Below are 21,492 nucleotides of genomic sequence, written 5' to 3'. Positions count from 1 at the left end.
TTTCTTATTAATTTTAACATAATTATCTTAAAAAATTCTAACAGTCTATAGAAAACTTAAACTGTCTCTTTTTCATACTAATTTTGAATAAAACGGTAGTAGTAGATGTTTATAATTTTAAATAAAATGAAAAAAAAAATGTTAGTAACACAATAATGTTTAGCTCACATTAAATATACTAATACGCTAAAATATTATATTATATTGTTGACCTTTATCTAATTTATTATAAATCGATTTTACAGGCTATATTAGCCAACCTAAAGAAGGCCGAAAATGATGTTGATAAGGTTAGCGATGAATTTAGTGAACTCATTGAAAATTGTCATGATACAAGAATAACGATGAATCTTCAGCAAATGACATCACGTTTTCAATCAATAAACTCAACTGCTAAAGAATTAGTTAAAAAATGTCAACAAGCGGTGAATGACCATAATGGTTATTTAGATAAATACAACCAGTGTCTTGATTGGATAAAAGCGGCTCAATACAAGTTCGATGAATGTAAAAAGGATTCATCAAGTACGCCTGAAGGAATAAACATAAAACGTGAATGTATTAATGATCTTTTAAGCCAACGTCGAAATGCTACTCTTCTTGTCAACAATACATTTGAATTAGGTGAGAAACTTTATCCATCGACCTCGCCAGAAGGAAGAGAAATTATTGAAACTCAATTACAAGACATACAGCAAGCCGTGGATGGTCTTTACGATAATATATCAAAGGTAGAAAGAGATTTGGACTCTGATATGAGTAAGTGGTCCTCGTTTGAGGAAAAACTCAAAAATGTTAAGGATTGGTTATCACAAGCTGAACGAAATCTACCCAAAGAAATACAACTGAAAGCAACTTTAGATGAAAAAAGAAATCAGTTAAACGTTTACAGAGATTATCTTCAAGATGCTCTTTCACATCAACAAGATATATCTGAAATATTGATAAACTCAGAAAATTTACCAGATATATCAGAGGATATGAAAAAAGATATAAAAACTTTGGAGAAGAGGCATGAAACAATTCTTAAGAGAGCAAAGTCATTTGTTGAACAATATGAAGCTATTGTCAACAATCACCAACAATACACTAAAGCTGTAATGGAATTACAAGAATGGGTAGAGGCAACTCATAATACAGCGCAACTTTGGGGTGATGTGAATCTTGAAAGAGTTTCATTGAGCAGTAATTGTGAAAAATTAAAATCATTGCAAATAAATTTACCAGAGGAGAAAAACAGGATCGACAAAATACGTACTATAGGTGAAAAAGTTTTACCTGGCACAATAACTAATGGACAAACGAATATCAGAAACCAAATCGATGCATCTCATCAAGAATGGGAGGGTTTGGTATCATATATAAGTAAGAATATAGAGTCCCTTGAAAATAAAATTCAGCAGTGGAATGAATATGAAGATATGAAAGATCAGTGCTTGGCTTGGATTAGGAATACAGACAATCAGATTCATGCTGTTGATTTAAAAGCCACTTTACAAGAAAAACAAGAACAGTACAATAAATTTCAAGAGCTTCAAGGTGAAGTACGAGCTAAGGAGTTGGAAATTGACAATATTACTGAAAGAGCGCAACAATTGTACACAGGAGTCCTTGGCTCTCGTGGCTCACAAATATCTGATTTGACTGTGAAATATCAGGGACTATGTCAGAAAGTTAAAGACTTGGCCCAAAGATGGCAACATTATGTTAAAACACACCAAGAGTTTGCTACTAAAGTGACAGAATGTTCACAGTGGATCGAGGAATTGAGAGATAAATTAGACTTTTGCTCTGATCTTGGTTCCTGTTCTCAAGATGACTTGGAAACTAAGCTGGTATTAATACAAAACTTATTGCTCACCAAAGATGAAGGTTATACAAAAGTCCAATCATTAGTAGAACTAGCGCAAAACGTTATGGCTAATACCGCCCCATCCGGGCACGAAGCCATAAACAATTCTTTAGTTAGTCTGCAAGAACAATGGACTGCCCTTTTATCGCGAATGATCGAAACAAAAAACTTGCTAGATGATTCCGTAACAAAATGGGCTGGATTTTTGGAGCAAATCCAGCAAATAGAAAAAAGTAATATCTGGTTAGAAACTATGTTAGAAGAGCTAACACCATTTGAATCATCAATTTCTGATAAGAGAAATCAATTGGAAAAACTTAAGGAGGTCGAAGAAAAAGCTCGTTGTGATCGTTTGGAAGTAGATAATTTAAAATTTAAAGCAAATGAAATGGTTGTTAGTGGACAACAAAATCAAGTAGCTTCAAAAGCCCAAGAAACATTAAGTAAGTTTGAAGTGTTGTATGACAAAATTAAGAAACTATTAACAGACCGTGAAGAACAGTGCAAAGACCACAGATTGTATAAGGAGGCTCATGACGAGTTAATACAATGGCTGACAAGAGCGAGAGAAAAAGTTCCTTCACTAAAATCCAAGCCCTTAAGTGACAAACTAGCAATTGAAAATTCTGTTGCGCCTCTTGATGCACTTATCAATAAACAAGCTCAAGGTGAGCTTCTATTAGAGCATTTACAGCACACTGGTGAAGTTGTTCTTGCAAGTACGTCACTAGATGGACAAATCATTATCAAAAATGAAATGAAAGCTTTGAAAGAAAGTTTTGACCATCTGTTCAATGAGATCAAACAACAAAAGAGCCAATTAGAGGACGTAGTTAATCAATGGAGAGAGTACAAAGATGAGTATGAAAGAATTTCGGACTGGTTACAGCAAAAGGAAATATTGATAAAAAATCAAAAAGTAACATTGCTCGGAACATCAAAAGAAAAAGGAAGCCAAGTTAACGAAGTAAAAGAAATTGTTGATCAACTGCAAAAAGGTAAATTTGACATTGAAAGTTTCAATGCTTCCGCTTCGGGTCTCTTAGCATCACATTTAGACACCTACGTTAATAATCAGCTAAGGCACTTAAACTCAAGATATCAAGTACTTGTCAATATGGCAAATGATGTTCTCAAGAAAGTTGAAACCAATTACGATCAACATCAGGCGTACGATAATAACTATTCAAAAACTAAAAAATGGATTGATGAAGCTTGGGATGTAACGCGAAATGGAAGTGAGACTGGTGGTAATAGTAGTAAAGATGCACTACAAAAACGATTAGAACAAATTGAAGATCTAATGAAACGTCGCGAAGAAGGACAGAATCTAGTTCATGCCACAATTAACAGTGGTGAGAAAGTATTACGTAATACGAGATCCGATGGTAAGGATAAAATTAATACAGAAATCAAAGAACTGCAAAATGATTGGGATCGTCTTGTCAAGAAAATGAATACAGCAAAAGTACATCTTGAAACTGCATTGTTGCAATGGGCTGATTATAGTTCTAGTTACTCACAACTTCAACAGTGGATCTCTGACAGGGAAGCAAAATTACAAGAAGTATGTGAGCTCAAAATTGCCAAATCAAAAAAAGGACAAGATCGACTTGCTGGTCTTACAACAGGCCTAAGTCTAGGTGAAAGAAAAGCAACTTTACGACAAACAAATAATATCGTTCAAGATATTGTTTCTTTTGAACCAATGATTCAGTCAGTAACTTCAAAGGCTTCAGAATTAATGCAACAAGCGCCAGCATCAGAAATAACAAGTAAATATGAAAACTTGTCGAAGCAAGCAAAAGATTTATATGAAAAACAAAAAGAAACTGTGGAACAACACCAAGCCTTTATTGATGCCGGAACAGACTTTGTTCAATGGATAAGAGCTGCAAGAGAAAGACTTGGAAAATGTTCAGATGCAACAGGTGACAAAGAATCGTTGGGTAGTAAAATATCCCAGTTAAAGGTGTTGGAAAGTGAATTACCTGAAGGACAAATAAAATTACAAAAGGCTCTAGAGTTGGGAGAGATTTCTTGTGGACTTGCTGATGACGAAGATCGTGAGGAAATCGAAGAAGAAGTAGCCCTTTTGCAAGAAGAATATGACTCATACGTGTAAGTTTTTTAATTATTATCATAAACAAGCTAAGGTTGAATACTTTAAATTATTAAATATTTCTTATTCTATTTAGTGAACAATTGAACAACACCAAGGCTCTTGTTGAAGGCGGTATCGTTAAATGGACTGAATATGAAGAACATTATAAGGAAGCCTTAGAATGGTTATCCAAAACTGAACAATTAGTCCAATCATTTAATAAATTACAAAATAATCTTGAACAAAAGAAAATTGTGCTGGAAGAGTTCCAAGTAAGTTAATATTATAATGGAATCCACTCTTATTTTTTACTGTAAAATACGAATATTAATCTGATGAATATATTTTTTAATATAAACCGTATTTTACCAGGGTCACTTGCAAACATTATTTGATTGGCAAGGAGAATTAGATAAACTTAACATGCGTGCCCAAACATTATTAGAGACATGCGCTGATACAAGAATCTCCAATGGCATCACTCAGCTTACAACAAAATATAATGCATTGCTTTCATTAGCTAAAGAAGTAATGAAACGTTTGGAGCTACACTATCAGGTAATTTCATAATAAAGTTTTTTGTGTGATCTCTAGCACTTAACTGTTTGTTACTGTCCTTTGTTTATTTTATTATTTCAGGAACATCAACAACATAATGCTCTTTATAGCGAATGTCAAGATTGGTTGGATAGAACTCGGGAGAAATTAAATCAATGTGCAGAAATACCAAATACCCTTCAAGAAGTTAATAATAAATTAAACACTGTGAAACTTTTGCGTCAGTCGCTTGAACAGGGACAGAATAAATTAAGATATTTACTGGAATTAAAAGAGAAAGTCATCATGAACACAGAACAAAGTGGTGCAGCTAAGATTCAAGAAGATACAGATAACTTAAAACAAGAATTCGACAAGCTCATAGCGGAACTACAAGATGTTCGTAACAAACTGACAAGTAGAGCTGCTCAATTCGATGATATCATGAAGGTATGAAGGAAAATTATTGTTATATTAGTAAACAAACCGTTTTTATTTGCTCTGTGTTTCCCCAGAGCTTAAAAGAATAAAGGGGTCTTAGGCTCAAAGCTGTCGTTAAAAGTTAACTAAGGGCTTTTCAATGTGGGAGAGACACGTTGCTGTCGTATAATGACAGCAAAAACGGGAAACAATAATCCGCATTAAGTACCACCTTTGCTTTGGAAATCCGGCTAGTAAACATAACAGTTTCACGCTGTTTAGTGATGAGAACCGGCCACCAACCATCCCACCTCCTTACACCATATAATGATAGCGGTCCTAAGAGATTTTACCCCAGGAAGATACCAGCTCCGAGCCCTGAGACCGGTAATCCAACCCCGAGCATTCTTGCTCAGACCACCCAATTTATTCTGGTAAGGGCACACAACTGTGTGTTTCTGATGACAAACGAGGCAACAACACAACCGCCTCCCCGAGCTCCACGCTTTATATGGAGTTTTGCAAAATTAGGGGAATCCACTCTATGTTAAACTAAACTAAACTATGCGGATGGCAGTACTGGAGATGTTACATACACAAGCCGTGCGGGTCTCTCTCGCGAAATCAGCGACCATTAATTCGTGTCTCCTGATGAGTCCTCTCTTTAGAAGGTCGCAGAATGCGGTAAAATGAACCTAGTGCAATGTAAGCCCCAGAAGAGTCAAGTTTGCGCGTTTACCACAAAAAAAAATCAATTTGTCGTACCATCGCTCTTCCACGGCATGCCTAGTATCGGAATGCTATTAGGTCTCGAAATCTCGAGCGATTGTCAATTTCGCAGTCACCTGGAAGGCAAAGCCAAATTGGCTTTGAATAAACTGGGGGTCATAAATAGAGCACGGTAATATTTCAATATCCCTGCGAGATCGAATCAGAAATGAGGAGATCCGCAGGAGAACCAAAGTCACCGATATAGCCCAAATGATTGCGAAACTGACGTGACAGTGGGTAGGGCACATAGCTCGGTGGACAGATGGCCGTTGGGGCAGTAAGGTCCTCGAATGACGACCACGTACCGGAAGGCGTAGTGTTTGCAGGCCCCTCACAAGATGGACCGACGATCTGGTCAAGATCGCCGGAGTGGGTTGGATGAGGGCAGCGCAGGACCAATCGTTATGTCGATATTTGGGGGAGGTCTTGTCCAGTAGTGGTCGTCTTCCGGCTGAAATGATGATGACGATGAATATTTGAAGCTGACACATTCTAGCGCTCAGAAAAGTACAGGTCCGGCCACATGTGGAATATTGCTCCCTTCTCTGGTCTGTGCACCCCAGTGTCAGCTTGAACTATTCAAGTTTCGTCCAACGCAGACCTGCCTGAACTGTCGGGGATCCACTGTACTGTGTATGGCTGGAACACTTAATGTTGCTTTGAGACGTTGCTTTATTGTGTATCTTCTATATTGAGAGTTGTTTAACCTGATTCCTGCGGCTGAATTCCACCTTTTCACGACACTCCACGAACTTGGATATTATCCTTACCACCTAGATATGTGGTGTCCTCTCTAGTGATGTTATAAGGAACAGTCTGCCACGTACAACTTTTACTATGGGACGAACTTCCCTACGCGAGGGAACTTACAAAAATCGCGTAAGCCCTAGGTGTACGCGCTGCTTGTTCGTATTACGTGTCTTGAGCTTGGTTTAACACATAATCACTTTTCCAATTGTGAATTTATAAACTTAGTAGTTACTGTTTTGTAGTTAATTTTTATAATTTATAATTCTAGGTTCATAAAGTGCTTCAGGAGTGGCTAGATGATACTGACAAAAAAATACAATCAGATGATTCACTCCTGAATGATCTGTCAGAGAAAAAAGCAAAATTAGAAAAATTCAGAACATTTAAAAGAGATGTTGACTCGCACAAAGATCTTGTTAACAAATTAAAGGAAAAAGTAGATGAAGATGCATCTCTCAGAACCAAAGAATTCGATAACACTCTACAAAGATACGATGATGTTCAAGTTGCTGTTAATGATATGATAACGGTTGGAACTTTTATTATTTAATAAATTTAATTTTAAGTGCATTGTTTCATTAATTTTAAAAACTGTGTTCAACTCATAACATTTTTTTCAGAAACTTGAGGATTACGTTAATTCACATATACAATTCAAAGAATCCTACGACCGTTTCTATGATTGGATTAGAAATTGCAAAATTGAGATTCAACAATGTGCTGATTCTCATGGTGAGAAAGAAGAAGTAATAAAGAAACTTAAGAAAGTAAATAAAATAATAAATTCGTTACCCAAGGGTTCCGCTTTACTAGAGAAAGCGGCATCGCTCAGTGAATCTGTGATGGAAACAACAGGAAATGAAGGAAAGGACAATATAAATCTGGAAATTAAACAACTAAATATAGAATGGGAGAACTTACAGCAAATTTGTAAGGATACGAAAAAAATGCTTGAGAAATGTTTATCTGCATGGTCTGACTACACAGAAACTTCAGAAAAAATGAGTAAATGGGTAAAAGATTTCAAAGCTAAATTGAATAATGTACAAAAAGAAGACAAAATTACGCCCGAGTACTTAGCAAAGTGTCGTGTAAGTATAAAAAGTCTTTTATATTATATACTTAGATAATATTTAAATTGGTAGGTAAATATAGAATAGCTAAATAAAAAAATATTTTACAGGATCTATTATCGGAAGCACTTGCCTACAAACACGTATTGGAAGAACTCAATGATAGATGTGAAAATCTAATGGAACAGAGTGCTTGTACCTGGGTCAGAGACAAAACCGTAAATTTGCAAACAGAATATACTACATTGTTAACGAGAATTCAGAGCTTGGTTTCAAATGGAGAGAAGAACCTTTCTGACCACACAGAATTTATTAAAGCCAAAGAAGATTTACAAAAATGGCTTGAAACAGCTCATGGGACAGTTCATGATTCAATCGGTGTGGGTGATATTGACACTATGAAGGATAAATTAGAAACTGTGAAGCTTGTCACTAACAGGATGACAGAAGGACATCATTTACTCGTAATTTTACAAGAAGCGTTTAAGAAAGCACTTAATAATACTCCTCCTGAAGAGCAAGATTCTTTGAGAAATGACGTGACTGTACTACAAGAAAGTTGGGATCAACTTAAGATTGATTTGAACTCAATTACTGCTCAGTTGAAAGCAGCTATTGGTAAATGGGAAGACTTTGAAGATTCTAAAGGAAAAATAAATAAATGGATTGAAGAGACTACGCTTAATATTGATAATGTTCCGTCTACTGGTGGTGAACTTGGAGAAATGAAAACATTACTTGAAAAATACAAACATGTAGAGGAAGGAATAAATAACAAAGTACCGGAGTTAGATCGTATTAAATGTGAAGCAGCGGAGTTGAGTAGTTGGGCTAGAAAACCAGCTGTTAAGGAAGCTGTAGCAGATATTGAAAAGAAATGTGAACTGTTGCGTGCAAAATGTGCTGCTAAGAAAGCGGACCTCGAAGCTGAAATAAAAGACTATAATCAATATTATCAGTCTCTACAAGATACCGAAAAATGGTTGTTACAAGTATCATTTCAACTTATGGCTCATAATTCGCTGTACATTTCTAACAGGGAACAAACTGAAGAACAACTTGCTCAACATGCAGTTTTACTGGATGACATACAAAAGTATCAATCTACTCTTGATCAATTAGAAGCAAAAGGCCGTGCGCAAATTGAAAAGTATGAAGCTACAACACCATCAATTAGAGAAACGGTTAATAAACAACTTAAAAATGTAAACGACAGTCACAAGAGTTTGTTGGCAACTGCGTTACAAATCGAACGGCGTCTTAGAGAAGGACTTGCAAAATTCAAAGAATATGAGGATACGTTGGAGAGTATACTGAATAATTTGGATGAATGTGAGCCTGCTATTACAGAGTTAGACGTACCGGTTGATGGACTGACACACGGGCGAGATCTGCTTGAGAAGGCTAGGGTGAGTTTGCGAATCTATGTAATTGAAGCTACTTTTATACTAATAAATCCCAGCCACGTTTTGCTGTGGCCCACTCTTATAGTACAATAGCGATCGTTAAAAAATAGATTTATTTGTTGCCAGACAAAATACAAAACACTAGATTTTTAGAGATTTTTCGTACATATTGATAAAAATTTAATATGAACATGGTGCTATGATTATCCATCACACACACATCACAACGCATTTTTCTTCACGTCTTGGTGTTTATAATGTTATTTGATAACTAATACTATTTTCAATTAAATTTACAAATACTTTCAATTACAATATAATATGCAAAAAAATGCAACAAAAAAAATCAAACGTCAAATACTAAATGCCTTGCACGAGTAAGTGAAAAAAATGTAAATTAATAAGTAAGCCACAAGCCTAAACCATAAGTAGCACCCGTTCACGAGCATGACGTCCATACTGACTGGTCCACAACCAGCCATCGCTTCCCTCGACCATTTTTAGGGAAGGGAACGACCCGCCACACGTCGCCGCCACAAGCAGTGGCATTAAGCGAGCATCATCGTCATGCCTGTAACGAGAAGTCTTTTTTTGTTATTTGGTAGAGCCAAATAACAAAAAAAGATTGTTCATCTAGTATATTATACTGAATGTCTAAACTAATTTACTTACAATTGGACTATTTTGTTTAAATTTACATAATATAACTCATAATTATTATTTTTATTAATATGAATTAAAAGCCCAAACCTTTAAGACATTCTTATCATTTGAATTATCTAACTATAATGTTGTTTGCATTGGTGAGGCCCAAAATTTGGTAGCAATGAGGAGGTTTTAACTTTTATTTCAGACACTTCATAATCGACTCCAAACGGAAAAGAGTCGCTTATCGGCAGCGGTCGCGGCCTGTAGCGCAGCAGCTGCCTCAGTTTCCCGTCCATCATCACCCGCAGATAGCGCACCACTTCCGATTCCTCCTAGAGAGCTCCACGTTAGAGCACGACTTGAAGACCTTATAGACCAGGTACTCAGAGCTGTGGCTTCCATTCTGGCTGCAGATTTACTAAATTCCTTGTCATAACAGTATGCGCTTCTTTGCCTTAAAACCTGTTTGAAAAAAATCATTGTTGACAAAAAAAATACATGGAAGTAATTTACTTAAATTATGTATTGCATATTTGTTATTTCCAACGATACTAATTTTATAATACCCTGCCTACAAAACTATAAGTCTGTAAATTTTTATGTTTATCTTTAAAATTATATCATTAAAAAAATAACGAAATAAAATTAGAGTCAAATTTGTTATTCAAGTAACAATTTTAATTAATACGACTTAAGAGTAACAACAAATCTAATTATTATACATAATAATTATTAATGTCCTTAGTATTGTTAAGATATGACTATTTTTAATGAATTAGTAATTTATAAAGATAAATATGTATGGAATAATGCATACAGTGAATATTTTATATTCGGTTACTTAATGAACAAAACTGCAATAAAATTTTACGTTAAGATTGCCAGGTCCGAAAAAGAACAGAACCAACGAGAATTATAAGCGTCATGAGTAAGAAATAATATAATACATTTTGTAAATAATAAAAAAGTTGTAGATAGTAACGTAGCTAGAGAAATAACAACGCTTTCGTTGGCAATGTGTTTTTGCACCTGGTAAACAAAGATTTTATCAAAGTTAAAATTATTTATGTAATCGAATCACTTTCCATGTTTCATCTTTGATAAAATATTTACATTTAGCTTCAGTCCAATAAAAATTTAACGCGCTCTAATTTTATAAATACGTTTATATTTATTACAAGTTTTATGATATATTCAGATTTATTAGACTGAGCTGGATTATAATAGTAATGCACTGCTTGAGTTTCAAACACCTGTTGTGCATTTTATAAAAATAATGAATGTTAAGCAATATAACATTATACACGTGACACCATAAGAACTGAACTTTACAATAATTTATTGACAATATATTTTTGTCAATGTAGACTCTATTTATCTGATGAAAAATTGTCTATAACCAACTGGTTTCACGAGTATAATAGGATAATCCGCACTAACAAGCACTGTTTGTTGTGTCATGCACGATTTTTCTGTAGAAACACATAAGTGAGGTGAGCAGCGCACGAGTTGATGTTTTGCTAAAGAATGTCGAAACACCCGAGTTTGCTGAGAAATTAGATTCCTTCGAAAAGAGGGTAAGGCTTTTACCTAACACATCAAGAAAATAACGAATTTATTTATCATTTACAGATCCTTTTATTTATTATTATAATTATTTTACTTGGGCTATTTCATGTAAATATTACATTGACACAATACTTTAACTATAAAAATAATTAAATTTGCTTCCTTTATGTCTATCAGGTTCAAAGCAGCTTAGAAACATTGCGAGAATCAGTCCAAGCAATGGAAGAATCAATGAAACAACTATTGGAGATTCAGGACTGGGTCAATATCCAGAAAAGTTTGGCAAATGATTGGCTCACTAATCCATCCAAGCTCCGTCCCGATGCAGCAAAACAAGATATAGCAGCCATGAACGATGCACTGTCATCGGTTGCTGAGAAGAGAAACAGATTACTAGCTGAAATTCCTACGGATGGTAAATTAATTATTTCCAATATATTATACATTTTTAGCGTAGGGTTAAGTTTAATTACGTCTCTATAATTTTTAGGTCTAGAAGATGAGATCAATTTGGAGGATGATTTGAACGATCTTGAAAAATTAATTGTTCAAGCTATTGAGCGAGAAAAAAATAATCAAGGCGTCATCGATGACTTCCGGCACAGATGTCAAGAAATTCATGATTGGTTTGATACAGTATTGAAAAAGATGTGTCTAGCAGATAAGGGATCCGGCCTACCTTGCCCTCAAAAGTTGAATGCAATCAAGGAACTTGCATCAGAGTTCGAACAAGCAGGAAACAACAAAGTTGAAACTATGAAAGATATTGGTGCAAAAGTTATTGATATTGTTAGCAACCTCGAGTCTCAGCAAGTGGAAGAACAGGTATATTGAATTGCTGCTCTTTTTCAATAAAAGTTTTCGTTTGTAAATAAACTAGGTAAGTCACTTTTTGATATATTTTCTATATATGTTTCATAACTTTGTTTTAGATGAAATCTATAGAAAGAAGATATAATGACATAACCAAGCGCATTCAAAGAAAAGTGCAAATGCTTGAAATAACTTATAATGCAATCGATGGAACTAAAACTGAAGTTGCTACTCAAAACAAATGGATGCAAAAGCAAATTGATGATATACAACACCCTGAAACTTTGGGCTATGACAGCAAATCCGTAAAAGAAAAACAGAAAAAAATGGCCAGTCTTCTTAAAGAAACTGATGGTAAAAAGACAGTAATAGATTCATTAGATAAAAAAGTAAGCAATATTCAGTCAGAACTTGAACCATCGGAGCAAATCCAATTAGAATCAGAGCTGTCTGAATTGTCATTAAAACAGAAGCAGCTAGCTACACTTATAAAACAAGAAATCGAAAGGCTTGGTGGCTGTATTGAAATAAGAAAGAAGCTAGAAAGTGATATCGAAAAAGCTCGGAAATGGCTAAAAACAAAACTAACAGAAATTAAAAAATTAGGAGGACCAGTACCATTAGAAACTAATAAGGTAGAAAAAGATATAGCAGAACACAAAAAAATTCAAAATGATCTCGTTGATTTCCAGAATAACATACTTAATGAAGTTGTACGGCAAGGCAATTCTGTATCAAAAGATTGTTCAAATGAAAATCGAGCTAAGCTTCAAAATTTGCTCGATGAACTTAATAAAATGTATACAACTGCAAAGGTTGACATTGATGATAAACTAGTAGGCCTTAACAAGTTATTACAAAAAAGGAACGAATTTGATTCAGATGTTTCAAAATGTCAGGCTTGGTTAAATGAAGCTGAGGTTGCAGCTACTCCCGAACTACGCACAACAACACTTCAATTGCTAGAAGAACAATTACTTAAATTTGAAAAACTTTATAAAGAATCAGAAGCAATTGATAAAGATATTAGCAAAATTAAGGACAAATCTAAGGATATAATGGTTTCCTTGTCTGATTCAAATAAGTTACAACTTAAAGAGCAAGTGAACGTAATATATGATAGATTTGCAAGAATAAGTGCTGTTATTAAAGATAAAAAGAATATTTTAACCAAACTTATTCAGGAATACAAAGATGCTGCTGCCAAAATTGCAGCTGCCTTGGAGTTCCTCCATGAGATTCAAAATAAAATAAAAGCACTTAATAAGCCCATTGGTAGTAAAGTCGAAGATGTTCTACCAATTATACATGCTTATGAATCCATATTAGATGACTTAAAGAAAAACAAAACAATGCTGAATGAACTGCAAGGCGGAAATTTGCATGACTTACAGGATATCCTTGCAAAACAAGATGATTTGATGAACACCATTGAAGAACAAATATCTAGACTCAAACAACACCTATTACTTCGTGAACACTTCTTTGCACTCGTGAAAGAAATAGAAGACTTTATTGCTAAGCATACTGACCTCACATCCGAAATTGAAAAATCAAGTGATTCTTTAGATGACAAGATAAAACGGTATGACGATATTATTTTGAAAATTCAAGGATGCGAAGCGTTGTTAGCAACTGCAACCGATAAGGGACAACAAATAGCAGCAGAAGGAACTGTCATAGACAGAAACAATATAACGGAGTTATTACAATCACTGAAACAAAAACTTCTAACATTAAGAAGAACAGTTGAATCTAAAAGACAAGAGCATGAAAGAGCAGCGGCTGAACATAAAAAGCTGGCAGCAGATTTATCTGAAATATTACAATGGTTACATGATAATGAAGCAATCGTCCATTCACGGCCACTACTTAGTAGAGATGTTTCCAGTGTAGATAAGAAACTCGCAGAACATGTAACATTAGCGAAAAACGTTCAGTCCCATTTGGACAAAGTGACTGCAATAACTGAAACTATTAAGAACGAAGATGGCATACCTGGTACACTACTTGAAATGATATCTGATGGAAATTCACTCAAAACAACGTTACCCAATGAATTAGCAAACAGAGAGAAACATTTAAAAGACAATAAAAAATACAGACAACAATATGCACAGATGGTTGAGAAGCTTAATATCTGGGTTAATGAAGCTGAAGTACGTCTTACAATGGGAAAAAATGGAACGGACTTCGAAAATATTGAAGCTGATTTGGATGAACATAAGTCCTTCTTTAACTCTTCGGAGCCTGAAATGAAGGAATTAGTTGGGAAAAAAATTCAGGATATTGTAGATAAAATTTGGCCATCATTAACACCTTCAGAACAAGAAGAATTATCTAAAGAGCATCAGAAACATACTCAGCTTTTAAAGAACACTCTGAACTCGGCTAAGTCTAGACAAGCGCAGTTGGAACAAGATTTAGAAATCTGGAAGGACTTCTGTCAGCTCATTGAGAAGATAAGGGGAATATTGGACAAGAATGAAGTGGATGATTCTCAATTTATATCCGTTGACGAGCTCCGGCTACATTTAGAGAAGTTAAACCATGCCAAGAATGATCTTGAGGTAAGTTCTTATTTATTTTATTTTTAATAATAGGATCACTATCAATAACAATGATAGCAGTTAAATTTCAGTTAGAAATTGTTTCACTAATAACTTTTTGGAGAATTATTTCATTATATCCATTATGTATTGAGTATAGCGACTGCACGTTTTTGTTGACGCAGTGGACGTAATTTATATTAGATACCTGTAAAATACTTAAATAGGCCATAACCGTGGTATCGAAATACTGACTCTCGAAATCTCGAGAGTCAATTCCACGGCCATCTGCAGGGCAAAGCCAAATTGGCTTCGGAGAAGCTGGGCGTCATAAATAGAGCACGGCAATACTTCAAGCCGGCCCTCATTCTAGAGCTCCACAAAGCACAGGTCCGGCCACATATGGAGTATTGCTGTCATCTCTGGTCTGGCGCACCCTGATATGAGCTCTAACGATTTGAACGCACAGCTCTCGAATTGTCGGTGACCTACTGCTCGACTCCACCATCTGGATGAGCGTTCCTTTACAGTGCGGTTTTCAAGTTACTCTCTTCTACGTAATACAAAGCTGTGGAATCAGCTTCCTTGTGCGGTGTTTTCGGTACGATACGACATGGGTACCTTCAAAAAAAGCGCGTAAACGTTCCTTAAAGGCCGGCTTTGTTGTTGCAAAAGAATGTGAGTGGCGGTGACCACTTAACACCAGGTGACCCGTACGCTCATTTGTCCTTCTTTGCTATAAAAAATCCTTATCTAAGATTAAAGAAGTATTACATACTAATTGTAAGTAGGTCCTGAATTCTGCAAAATGTTTTTTTTTAATATTGATTATGCCATTTTCCGTGGTTATGTTCAATTCCTCACTGACGTACTACTTACATTTGTTCAGCTAAAATACTATTTACCTACTTATCAACTCAACTTCAACCAAACGTTGAATCACACTCTGGGATGTTATTTTTAATGTGTTCTCACGCAAGAAAGCCATCATAACATATTTCTGAATTTAATTTTAATAGAATGATATCTTCCGATTTCGATGAGTTGTAGATTCAAATAATGTCTACTTAAATTTAATTTCTATGTTTAAAGTAAAATTTAAACAACAGTTTCTTTTCTAGCATATAACATTCTCAACAAATACACTTTAAATGACTAAATGTATTCAATATATTTCTGCGTTAATAAAAATTCAGACATATTGTGATACGTCATAATCTCATGTTGCTATATTGGGCGAATTAACTTAACCGTTTATATTGAATTCATATCACGACCTCAACTTGTCATTGTTAAGGGGAAGCTAAATTGCAATACTGATATTAAAATTCACCTGTCCAGTTGTATGTTGTTATCTGAATATTGATATGAAGTATTTATCAAATCAGGCTTAATCCATGTTGTCGAAGTAGCTAAAATTTAATTTATATACTGAGAATTTTAAAGATACTAGCGAAAATAAGGCTTTGTAAAGCTAAGGCGCAAAATCGAATCTTATTATTATATAAATTAGTATGATTCTCTGACTCAAGTCAAATCATATTCGCCTCCTGTATTCTGCTGAATAAGCCAATGTCATAATAACCACGTAGCCACTGTATTTAAAGTTACTTTCCAATATTATAACATACATACATACATAACTGCACCTAAGCAGATGTCGCTTTTCCATCGCATCTATGTTCTCAGTGAGACGTACCAAGGGAACAATTGTAATTATTTTAGTTAGTATAATTTGAATGTGTAGTTAATCTTTTGTTTCTGTATTTGTCTTCAATAAAGTAAATAAATACTTAGGTAAAATGTTTAGGTACCTTAAAGTTTAAATTATAGTTAATATTGAAAGATCTTAGGTCTGAGACTCGAGAAGAACGTCTGAACTACGGTGGCCTAATTTTCTTCTACGTTGTTCTGAAACATAAACATACATAGTTCGTTTTTTTGTTATTGGATCTAATTATAAATACCACTGAATAAATTCAACGTATACGGAGTACACGATACAATCGGAGCGACAAGCTACAGATCAGTATAAATTGTGGATCGCATCTTTTTATTACATATCCGCATATTCTTTGTGAGCTGGTAACATCGATATACTTATATATTATTTATCTATTCTCATTGTACATGACAATGTTATATGATTACTTGCGGTGTTGCGGTTTTGTACTTGGAACTGTATCAATTACGGTTTCGTGAAACTGCACATATCAATACTCTGGTATATATTACTAAATCTTTCTGTATACCTAGTCTTGCCATAGTCATACATACAAATTTTTTACTGTACCTAGTGTCTGTTAGTTTATACAAATATCTCACTGTCATCTTATGAATTTACTAACCTATCTAAATCATTATCAGCACCAGATGAAGGCCCGTATTCAGCTCTGGTGAAGTCAAAAACGTTCATTTCCAACCACGAATTAAGCTTTTTACCCTGTGCACAGTTTTATCGATAGTTATCGAACACTTTTATACAACACCATGATTTATCCATTCTTATTAGGGGCTTATCATTATCAAAATCATTCATGATAAGGAGTTAATCATCTTCTCAGACATCGTATGTTAATTATAACATAAATCTCGGCATAAATATTAATTTATGCCGATATTTTGACACCTTTTTCACTAAAATATGGCCCAGTCATTCCTGAATAGACTACTCCACCAAACCATCACTGAAGTCATATCAACGTTGTACTCTGATGACTAGTTTCGAAGTTCCTGGCCTTGAACAGAAACTCAGTCATTGCACCTGTTGAAATGTTACCCTACATTAAAAAAATCTCGTCAGAATATAAAAAAAAAATCCTTGACTAGGGTAGTCAAGGATTTTGCGTATATGAAATACATCATAATGGCTTCTTTTATTACCTAAAGTTTGTAAGTCATTTTTAATAACTAGCTGCGATATTCATTTTTTGAAAAAAACCTTTTGGGCGGTATTACTTCGAATTAAGTATATCGTTCATAATTTTGAACGCCTTTTTCGCTTGAATGTAACGTGGATGGCAAAATGTTATCTAACACAAAAAGAGAAGGTCTCATTGTATTTTTATCATCACCAAGCGGGTGAAGAATCTCGAGAAATATTTATTTATATTAAAAAAAATGTGATATAAATTATTTCAAGTTCACAAGATTGTTGCACAAAAAAATATATTCAAACATTCTTTTTATTTCTATGTATTCTGAAATTTACAACATTTATTCAAAGTAACGTTTATTCTAATAATATTTTTGTGTAGTTTCAGTAGGGTTTCGCATGACCTTTAAAAACAACGCCATCTGTTCGGTCTTAAATAAATAATTAAATTAAATTTCTGTCAAATTATTATAATACTACACGTCATAGTTTATTTATAGACACTGAAAAAATTGAACAAAATTAAAGAGTCGACAGTTCTTCCGTAATGACTCACACCATTAGCGAAATCATTCGCCTTAACAGTTGTTGACGACACTCGACCAGAGTCAAGGCCTCGCGTCAGTCATTGTTCGAGCACTAAGCAATGAAAACGTCTACACAATTACTGCTTTCGGACAATTGCAATTACGTGAATTTGAACCTTATTATTTAGACGTGAGTGTCGAAAATTCCGCGGAAAAGGAAGGTGAGTTGCCGGCTTCGACAAAACAATACAGCGTGATTTTGTTATTTTTACCATATTTGAATTGAATGACTATGTCAAGGCGGAGTTGCATTTAAATTTTTCATTCAAATATAAGAGTTAAGAATGTTTATTTATTCAATTTTTTCTCGTCTTTAATCGCGTAAGTTGTTAATAGGAATGATACTTTTATCTAAAAATTAAATATAATAAAATAGTTATGTGCTTAAAATGCCGGTCGGTAAAGTTATTAATCGGAGAGATAATTACTTTGTGGTTTCAATAGAGTAACTTTCTCTTTCATCGTAAATGAAGTATCTTTATAATAGTATTGGCAGTCCAAACGAAAATCAATGTCGAAAATTTTCATAAGTTATGTTCAGTGTTCATATTGTTTTTGTAATTCAGCTGTCGGACATTTTACCTTGGATGTATTTAAGCGACATCCACTTAATAATAATATAACATCCATTCTATAATGATCAATGTAAGCTCTAGATCTTTGTAAGTAAAATTTCTTTTAGCGATTGTGGTTAATGCGCAATTAAAAGGAAAATCATTTGATTTTTTGTTCGGTCGCGGTTCGGTGCTCTTGCTGCCGGAAATAGGAATATCTAGATTTATTATAATGTAGTTTTGTACGTATGGATGTATTAATTAGATGTCCCTCATTATCTTATATCAATAACTGCAGTTTCTGCCTTGTTAAATGATTAATTATTGACATGCAGGTATTATATTCTTAGTAAAATTTTATTTAAGTTCAACTAGCTGGCCCGGCAAACGTTGTTTTGACATATAAATATTTTTTAGAGTTTGATCGTTTCTTGTACATTGCAACACTATTTTATATTTATAAAATATTTTTTTTTCTAAAATAAACTTACTTGAGTAACTCCTTATTATATCAGCTACCTGCCAATAAAAGTCCCGTCAAAATCGGTCCAGTCATTTCAGAGATCAGCCGGAACAAACAGACGGACAGACAAAAATTGTATAATTGAACAGACACTCAAATTTTATTTATATGTATAGATAGTCATATCTAGTGTTTCTGTTCCAGTTTAATTAAGCTATAACTAAGCTACTTTTATTTTAAAAAATGAATAAGGGTTATTCCGCTAACAACGTAAAACCCATAAATGAAAATCTATTTTATTTTAAAAGTCAAATTCTCATATTAATGAATTTACACGGGCAAGGTCGGGGACTTTTCTGTTTGTAATATAATTACAAAGTAAGTAATAGTTCCAAGTGGTAAGTTGGGTACGTTATTTTGCCCACCTCTGTCTGTGGACGGCTACAAATTCAGCATGAATCATATTTTTAGTCCATTAGATATTTAGAACTAAACTCCAAGTTTCAGCTCAGTATCATCAAAACCCCAAGAAATGGCATTTATTTATCTATATTTTATTGACCTATATTTTACCAGTGGGGGTCGCTTTTGCATAGGATGCCAGCTAGATAATGAAACGACAACGGCGCCTATTTCTGCCGTGAAGCAGTAATATGTAAGCATTACTGTTTCGGTCTGAAGGGCGCCGTAACTAGTGAAATTACTGGGCAAATGAGACTTAACATCTTATGTCTCAAGGTGACGAGCGCAGTTGTAGTACCGCTCTGAATTTCTGGGCAGGGCGTATCAATTAATATCAACTGAACGTCCAACTCGCCTCGTTCCTTATTTTCATAAAAAAAATTGACTCATCACGATGTCTCCGGAACCATAAACCCCAGAGACCTGAAATTTGGTAGATATATTCCTTTCGAGCAGTAGGTCAACTAAGAACGGATTTTACGAAATTTTTTAAGTTTTTTTTTATTATGAACAGAACAACGTCTGTTGGGTCAGCTAGTATAAATATAAATTATTTGGGTCGATTTAAGACAATATTAAATATTAATATCAGATATCAAATACTAACGGTCGTTTTCAATAGCGTATCTCTAGTAACGGATACATTGCTATCACCGTTTAATGACAAGACCTTATCTATCCATAGTTATGTCTAATACAGTTATAGTACAATGCTTTATGTCGATAGCTTATTGAAATGTAAGTAAGCGTAAGAGGATAGATTTGTACTTACCTCTAGTAACTTAAACTAAGGATGGATAGGTTATTGAAAAAGGCCGTTAGCGTATTAGCAAAACAGATTATGTGAATACTAAAATATAAGTTCAAAACCCTGTATTTACATCCACGTTAACGTATTGATAATTATATATTGTATTTGTATTTAGAATTGGTTTAATAAACCTTTCATTTAGCACATAAAAGTATAATTTACATACATACTCGTATAAACATATTAAGTAGTTAAGAAATTTATGAACGTTTTTGAAGTGAAACTTCTTTAGAATCGTTGTGATTTCAAACCGGATGCAACGGAAAAAACGTCAGGTAAGAGACAGATGTTTTAAATAAATAAATAGACACAAATACAAAAATGTGTAAGATGAAGCCGGCAAAGAATGAGACAGAAATATGCATACTATTTTATATTTATGTATTACGCGAGTAGGTACACCTTAATATATTCTTTATGTCATACGCACGACTTATAACTGCATAGACACCAGGAGAACATAAATATGGTAGAGGTGTTAGTAATGTCTTTCATAGCGGTTGAAAACATGTGTCATCCTAGCAACATGTACCAGGACTTCATATGCAGTTTAGAGGTTCATCCACAACGCAGGTTTCACTTCTGACACAACTTTGTACACACGCAATTTTTTTTATTATGAACAAAATGTCTGTCGGGTCAGTTAGTAAGTTTATAACTGGTAATTACTAATCTTGTCATAAAACTGTATAACGGAGCTCGTACGAACGGATCCGGTAAGAAAGTATACACTTTATGCACAAACATAATTGCATTGTGGCGACTATCCGATTACATTAAGTGCAGTAATGTGTTTACCTACATGTTGCATACCCGTCTTGATTTCAACCTTGTATCGTAGGTACATCTTAATATCTATAAATTATGTGACACGTTGTTTGTCCGCGATGGACTCCTTAGCTAATGAACGGATTTTAATGGGGATTACTTCATGGAGTGCAGTTTAGTCCAACTTGAGAGATAGGATGGTTTTTATTTCAATTTAGGACCCATAATTATTTTTATTTTCGATATTTGTTTTGTACGGACATATTTTCTATGAGAGAATTTAGTGACGCACGGTTTGACAGTTCCACTGTGAAACAATTTCATTATAACAACAGGGCGCATTTTTAACAAAATAATTCTTGATGTTTTGAAATATTATTGGCAAATTCCTATAAAACAGTATTTTTTTCATTATCTACAGAATAAAGTCTGTCAGGTCAGCTAGTATACTATAAAATGTACGTATAGGTACAAATCAAA

At 34.2% G+C, this 21,492-nt stretch overlaps 1 protein-coding gene across 2 annotated transcripts in view; it reads left to right on the top strand.

Annotated features, from left to right (window-relative positions):
• The window catches only part of LOC126967942 (muscle-specific protein 300 kDa), a 118,559-nt gene that overhangs the window by 75,144 nt on the left and 21,923 nt on the right, over positions 1-21,492 (top strand). For both annotated transcript variants that reach the window (XM_050812650.1, XM_050812651.1), the window contains exons 17-28: positions 246-3,973; positions 4,051-4,228; positions 4,329-4,514; positions 4,596-4,943; positions 6,703-6,963; positions 7,055-7,525; positions 7,618-8,916; positions 9,767-9,940; positions 11,040-11,138; positions 11,308-11,545; positions 11,621-11,955; positions 12,063-14,513. In XM_050812650.1, the coding sequence (XP_050668607.1) occupies positions 246-3,973; positions 4,051-4,228; positions 4,329-4,514; positions 4,596-4,943; positions 6,703-6,963; positions 7,055-7,525; positions 7,618-8,916; positions 9,767-9,940; positions 11,040-11,138; positions 11,308-11,545; positions 11,621-11,955; positions 12,063-14,513 (9,768 nt within the window). The remainder of the gene's footprint in view (positions 1-245; positions 3,974-4,050; positions 4,229-4,328; positions 4,515-4,595; positions 4,944-6,702; positions 6,964-7,054; positions 7,526-7,617; positions 8,917-9,766; positions 9,941-11,039; positions 11,139-11,307; positions 11,546-11,620; positions 11,956-12,062; positions 14,514-21,492) is intronic.

Source organism: Leptidea sinapis, chromosome 14 (genome assembly GCF_905404315.1).
Source record: "Leptidea sinapis chromosome 14, ilLepSina1.1, whole genome shotgun sequence".
Classification (NCBI taxonomy): domain Eukaryota; kingdom Metazoa; phylum Arthropoda; class Insecta; order Lepidoptera; family Pieridae; genus Leptidea; species Leptidea sinapis.
Note: the sequence above shows the minus strand (reverse complement) of the source record. Positions and strands in the feature narration are given on the sequence as shown.